The sequence below is a fragment of the Mercenaria mercenaria genome, chromosome 2 (genome assembly GCF_021730395.1).
Source record: "Mercenaria mercenaria strain notata chromosome 2, MADL_Memer_1, whole genome shotgun sequence".
Lineage (NCBI taxonomy): Eukaryota > Metazoa > Mollusca > Bivalvia > Venerida > Veneridae > Mercenaria > Mercenaria mercenaria.
In genome coordinates this window covers 54,828,430-54,835,934 of record NC_069362.1, presented here as the reverse complement: position 1 = coordinate 54,835,934, position 7,505 = coordinate 54,828,430, and the positions used below count along the sequence as shown (strand labels likewise).

Genomic DNA, 7,505 nt, shown 5'->3' with positions numbered 1-7,505 from the left:
GTATTACATGTAGATACCGGATAACAATAAAAGTTAATAATGATAACATGTTTAAATGGGTGTGGAAGGAAAGAATACTTGTGCAGGAGAAACATCAAATGACGACTTTGTTATAAAATAACTCTTCAAAAAAGAAGATTTTCACTTCTTAATAATAATAATGACACACCAAGAAGAACCATGTTACACAGTGCTACACCATCTGTATTTCCTTAGACGAAAACAAGAACACGAAAATCCGAAAAGAAGAGGCGCCTAGAAGACAGTGACATTGACACTGCGTCAGAAAAACGATGACAGGTCGACTGGTAAATCAGCATTCTGAGATTTGGTAAAGAAAAGGTACATAGCTTTACTAGCCTGTTGGGCTACGTGTTTCCTAGCTTTCAAAAAGGACTCGTTGCTTGTAACACCTAAGTAGTGGTAACTGTCAGTAATTTTTGATGCGTTCATCTCCTAAATGAAAATGAAAGTTTGCAATATTTCTAGCACCAAATACAATTACTTTAGTTTTATTTCTATTAACAACTAGATTCCAGTGATCACAGTAGTTATAAAATAAATTCAGACTATTTTGAAAGACAGACTGGTTACTTGCGATTATAACAGTGTCGTCTGCGTAAAGCAGAAGCAACAGTTTAAGCCATGCTTCGTCAGTGATTGGATCATTTAGCAATATGCCTGTGACACAGTATGTTTCTAGATATGCTTGTAAATCATTAAGATAGATTGAAAACAAAATGGGACTTAAATTTTCTCCTTCACGCACCCCAATTTCGGAAAGGAAGAGACTGCTCACCATTGTGCAAAACGCAAGGCTTAATGTTTTGATACATATTAAAAATCACTTGGAAAAATTTACCATTTACGGAGGTCTGAAGTAATTTATGCCATAGACCGAATCTCCAGATTTTATCAAAACACTGTGAAAAATCGATAAAGCTGCAAAAATGTTTTTGTTTACGTTTCTTTAGAATCTCTATAAGTGCATGCAAAGTAAAAATATGATCAGAACAAGAATATCCATTTCTAAAGCTGGCTTGGTTTTCATTAAGTAGATTGAATTCCTCTATATAGCTCGTTAATCTAAGATTTAGTATAGCTGTAAACAATTTTCCTAAACATGACAGTATCGTAATAGGCCTGTACGCCCCACAATCCATAGAATTGCCTTTGTTTTTAAAAATAGGGATAATAGCACCTTCCAGCCAAGATTTTGGAATAATGCCTGTATATAGGATATTGTTAAATAGACGCTTATAAACTGGGAGGAATAATGTTTTGTACTCTTAATGTATTCATTTAAAATATTGCTAGTAGGGCTAGAGGCTTTCCCGTTGTTTATCAAGGCACTTAATAATTTCACGATCGGTTATGGGCATATTCAAAAACGCATTTGAATCGTCAATAAAATGTTGGTTATTAAATGAATGGTTCTTATCAGGATTTTCATTTGGGTGCATATTTATACGTTTAAAGTGATTGTAAAATTCGCTTATGCTAGGAGAATCGCTTGTTTTATCCTTAGGTTTTAATTTTTTAAGAAATTGCCAGTACTGCTTAGGGTTATTTGAATGCATGTCCCTTAGTCTGTTTACTTTTTCTTTTTTAAACTTCTCAATAAAATAATGCATTGTCCGCTTGTATTCTTTACTCGCATTTTAACTATAATTTATTATCACTAGAGCGGTGAGTACGATAAGACGATTTAGCGTTATGATAATTTTTTTCTGGCTGTATCTTGGGACCGAAGCATGGCCTATGATTGCGCGAGATAGTAATTTTTTGATTGTATCGATTGCTTTCTGGAAAGGGGTCAAATGCAGCGTTTTCAAACAAGTTCTGTATTTCTAATGTAGCGGTCTCAACCGATAAGTCTGTATACGGCATGTCAAGCAAGTTTAAAATAGAGTTCACGTGATTCCTGTTGATATTTTGGACGAACTTGTCCTTGTAGTTATCACGCCAGACCGGTTTGGGGATATTACCGGGAACACTTTTATCAGACATAATCACGGTGTCCTTGCATTTAAATGTCCAATAGAGCGCGCTATGGCCGTCAGAAAAAAAGAGCATCCGTTTCGTCAATTTTGAAATCATCTAAAAATTTGTAGCAATCTGCGCTAGCGATCAGATAATCAATAACTGATTTTTCTCTGAAAGTAAATTCGCCAACATTTTTGTCCAGACGAAGCCTGACATTCGCTATTTAAATATTGTTGTTACGGCATATATCTATTAGTAATAAGCCGTTCACGTTCGTTTTCTTATCTTTCGAGATTCTAGGCAAAGGAACAGACAGGTTTTCTAAAACTGTATACATATTAAAATGTGCTCTAGATTCAGAGTCAATATCAAAGGTATCATTTAAAAACGGGTCAGATGGCAAATTTACCGGCAAAAAATCAGGCAGGTGTGCCACTCTACCATTAACATCGCCAGTCAACATTACACAATTATTTTGGCTACAAGTGGAAATGATCTCTTTTTCAAAATTATTAACATCAATGTCATAAATAAAACGAGAATTTTCAGGAGGCAAATAGATTGTACCTAAAATAACGTTTTCTGTGCTACGTAAAACTGTTTATCAATACTAACCCATAAAATACACTCGTTGTTATTTGGTATAACTGTAATAAATTTAAGAAGAGAATTTTGAATGTATATGCCGATCCCGCCCGACTTACGTTTATACGTTTGCTCTCTGTTTTTAGACAAAAAAGTATATGGGTTTCAACAACACAAAATATATCGTGTAAGAGAATATACTCAACAAAATCAGGATAGTCTAGTCGTTTTCGCAAACTGCTCACATTTAAACACCCAAAATTTAATTCCTTTAACTTGGAATTCCCCCGATTGTCCTAAATGTCACTATTCTTACCAGAGTTATTGGCATTCTGAGTTTGGCTGGGCAAGTCCCACGTTCCTGGCGTTATCACTTTGCGAATGTCTGACCGGTGCATGACCACGCTTAGGATTTCAGCTTCGATCCTCCTCACTATTTGCTAATCGTCGAGGCTGTGGCGAACTTGGTACCCGTCGGCTAAATTCCCGTCGGCTTGTCAGTGAATTTTGTTGCGATGATCTAGATTCACGGCGGCTAACGGTTTGGCTCGGAGACACACCAGAGCTGGAGGCGTGGTTAACTTTGTTTACACTGCCACTGTCACAATTGTTAGCGAGTGTATAACTACGCGGCCTCGGGCTATTGACGCTGTTAGCTGTATTCATGTTTACATTTCGTACTGTAAACATGACAGTATCCCAGTCGGGAAATCTATCCAAGGTTATTTTTCCATCCTTTATGATTTTAGCCGGGTACGCAAGTACTACTCTGCTATTTTGGTTTTGTGATCTGATGATTTTATAGGTTGGCCATAGAGATTTACGGGCGTTGGCGATCTCTGCAGGAAAATCCTTATTGATGCTGTACCACGTGCCTTTAAGAAGTCTTGCCCGTGAAAGTACGTCCTGCATTTCAAATGTAACTGAGATTACTAAAGCAAGGGTTAATTACTTGTTTGTTAAACTCTGATAATTGAATACAAATGTAATTAAGTAAGTTTGGTTATGGATAAAATATTGTTTCTTATTTCGTAGCACCACATCAAAGCAGACTGAATAAAATGCAGCTTTGTGATGATTCCTTCAAAGAACCATAATCATAACTATGACTTATTATCAATTTAAATTACAAGATTATGGCCAACTAAATAATTTTGCGATGTACTTGGGTCATTCTGTCATTCACTTTCGTACAGAAAAGTTCAATAAATTGTTGTCCAAAATGGGTCGGAAACGAAAAGCTGAAAATACACCTACGTCTGGAATAAAAATGCGGAAATTTCGGATTTCTTGAATTGTTCTCAACAGAAAACTGTTAACGATATATGTACGGATATTACTGAAGAGATTGTGTCAAATGTTGAATTTCGTGAGTCAGTCAAAGACCGTGAGCCAAGTTCAGACAACGTGTGTCCGAGACCTCGGTACTTTCCAGTAGAAAATTTCGCGAGGAGTGGAAATACAATAGGTCATGGTTAACGTATGATCCTAACACTAGATCAATGTACTGTTCAGTATGCAAGGCAGCGAATGTGACAAATTCATTTGTAAATGGGTGTAATGTATTGAAAAAGGAAAACGTATACACGCGGAGTGAGTGACGCAATGCACTTTTGCACTGGCCAGAGTATATTTGAAACAATTAAGCTGCCGATTTAAATGTCTCAAGTTTAAATACCGATTTTGTAACGACTTGGCCATAAATTCAAATAAAACTTATTTTTCGGAAGGGGACTCGATTCCTCATTGATTTGTTTAAAGTTATCAAATAATATCCAAAATTACGAATTTTCTACATAACTGTGTTTTGTGATTTATCATCCAGTATTTTGGTCCTTATAATTTTCATGTCACAAATATTAAACAATCTGAACGTCGATTTATGTTGACTACCGCATAGTTTGAATTATTTTATTAAACTGTTTTCCTGCTGTGAAACATTTGTTATTTACACGGATCTAACAAAGTTCACAGAATGTTCTGGTATAGAATCTATTAAATAATGTATTAAATATGATTATATCAGAACATTCTATGAACTTCGTTGGTAAATCTGCCCAGACCTACGACATTATAAATTTTGGTCTAGAATAATTGTGTACTTGTATGAAACTACTTCCAATACTGTAAATTGAAATTTTCTTCATTTTTTTACAGGGAAGAATAGTCATTATGTTGCCCTCCAGATCATTCAGGCTGGTAAGGACTACTAGAAATCAGCCGAGATCCATCTCTCTAAGTCTAAATCTGCCATTACTGCTGCAATGAAGAACCTGTTCTTCATGTCTGACCACAACCTTCCAAACATGTTGATTTCTGACTTCAATGTCCGCTGTATTGACCAGGTAGCCTACATCATTTTTACTTATTATTTCAGGGTGACACTGTGAACCAATAAAAAAATTGTTAAAAATTAAAGTGTTAGATCTATCACTCTTGAAACCTCATTCTTGATGGTATAATCAGTGGCCATGAGGGTACGACAGAGAAAAAAGTCAGCTATTCTTTTTTATGTTTTGAATTTTGTCTTGCTAGGGAATTACTTTTACTAGTTTGCATTTGCTTATATGCAGTAACCAAATAAATTGAAACATAGACACATTTTCAGTAGAATATTTGCAAATATCAGCTGATGTGTTTGGCCGCTTTAACTCTATAAGCAGAGTTAATAGGTAAATTTTTGACAGGGATGTTCCAGACTGAAGTCCCTCAAGGTAGACAAGTATACCACTTACGAGCACAGTACGAGTGTCCACGAGATGCAGGAGTGCATGGTTTCTGTAATTTGTGATAAATTCTTAAGTAACATAGGGTACTCAAAGTTCAGTATCATGGTGGATGAGTGTACTGATGTATCTGTTGATCAGAATATGTTGATATATGTGAGATATTTAGAACAGTCTCTTGGATCCTTCTCCCCTAAAAGTGTTCTACTAGATGTGTGCAAACTTAAAGATGGTGCTACTGCTGACCAATTGTTAAGGAAAGCAACTCAATCTGAGTAACTTAATAGGAATAAGTACTGATGGCGCAGCTGTGATGACGGGAAAGAAGAGCGGGTTAGTGCAGCAACTGAAACAGGAAGTCCCCACACTCCTGAGCACTCACTGTATCGCCCATCGTCTGGCCCTTGCCAGTGGTAAGGCTGCAGACACTATGCCATACTTGCTAAAATTCGAGAAACTTGTTAAAAGTATTTATAGATATTTTGACAATTCTCCCAAGAACATGTCCCGTCTGGAAAGTGCAATATTGGAAGAATCCAGTGACTGTGTCCGCTTTAAGCAAGTGTTTCACACCAGGTGGCTGATTTTTGAGGGCTGTGTTAGAGCCATTTGTGAGAATTATAGTCCCCTCATTAGTGTGTTGGCTGAGGATAAGGGAGCTAAGGCTCCGGGTCTTATGAAGAGCATACCCACATATAAGTTTGTTTACACATCACACTTTCTGGCAGATGTTTTGAAGCAATTGGGCATCTTGTGCAAGACTTTCCAATCAAGCTCTATTGACTTCACCAGTGTCTCTTCGTGCTTGGAAGTCACTGTTGGTGAAGTCAAGAGGCTGACTGAGTCAAAGCAAGGCAAGATGTGTTTCAAAGCAGCTGTTCCAGACAGCGTTGATAGCTCTGGTGAGAGTGAGTATAAGGGCAATGTAATTAAGGATAGTGAGAAGCAGAGAGTGGAGGCAGAGAGGGCATGTGAGCAGTTTGGGGAGAGAGTGTTGGTGAACTTGGAGGAGAGATTTGCAGATGTGGGTGACAGTAAAATTTTGAGAGGCTTTTGCGGTATATTTGATCCGTCTGTTTTTGTGAGAGAGGGTGGGGTTTTAGAGGAGTGTATTAGGACTGTGAGTCAGCATTTGGGTGAGGAAGATTTACGAGAGGAGTACATGCGCTTCAGGGGTGAGGTTATAGAATGTTTTGCAAGGGTGGCAAATGATGCGAACAGTGTGTGTCAGTTGGCCCTTAGAAAGAGAGATATGTATGAATGTGTGGTTGATGCAGCTTACAGACTATTGTGCATCCCTGTGTCGAGTGTAGAGTGTGAGAGAGGGTTTAGTGTACAGAACTTGATAAAAACCAAACTTAGGAACAGACTTGATACAAGATCTTTTTATTTATTGATGAGATTTCAAATTGATGGTGGTCCAAAGCATTCATTTGATTTTGCAGCTGCATATGGTAAATGGAAGAACATGAAAAGCAGGAGAATCTGACTTACTAGAACTTTTCATATTCTGCCATTTACCAAATGCTGTTGGAAAAACACATGATCAACATGATAGTAAAAGTATTCATGAAATTGCCATATTTCACATATTTTGCATTTGTCTATATATATTTTTTTGATGCAATGTCTAAATCATGTTTTCATGGAAATGATAGAATACATATATTTGGGACTGAGGTACCCAGAAGTAGTGACTATTTTATTTGTTTTTTGAACTTTGTTGATGTCTATACAGATTTCATTATTGAATTTGTTTCCCTTCTTTGCTATATAATAAGCTTTGGTGTAATGGTCATTTTGTAAGGGAGCTAACTAAGCTTTGTACATTTTTGTGGAAGGGAGACAACTATAACGTAAACTTGTTTGGTTTATAGGCTATATACCAATTAGACTTACAAAGTCTGTTGAGATCAAGTTATCTGTAATAAAGATTTTTCTTTCTTCATACTGACACTAATATTTTCCAAGAAAAACATTTTCTCTCTAGGCTCATCTCAACAACTTACAAAGTCTGTTGAGATCAAGTTATCTGTAATAAAGATTTTTCTTTCTTCATACTGACACTAATATTTTCCAAGAAAAACATTTTCTCTCTAGGCTCATCTCAACAACTTACAAAGTCTGTTGAGATCAAGTTATCTGTAATAAAGATTTTTCTTTCATCATACTGACACTAATATTTTCCAAGAAAAACATTTTCTCTCT

General features: G+C 36.5%; 1 protein-coding gene across 1 annotated transcript; it reads left to right on the top strand.

Moving 5' to 3' along the window:
- The first annotated feature begins 5,610 nt into the window (after positions 1–5,610).
- LOC123548143 (zinc finger protein 862-like) lies at positions 5,611–6,786 on the top strand. Its single transcript, XM_053525980.1, has one exon. The coding sequence runs from the start codon at positions 5,611–5,613 to the stop codon at positions 6,784–6,786; it is 1,176 nt and encodes a 391-aa protein (XP_053381955.1).
- The last annotated feature ends 719 nt before the right edge of the window (positions 6,787–7,505 follow it).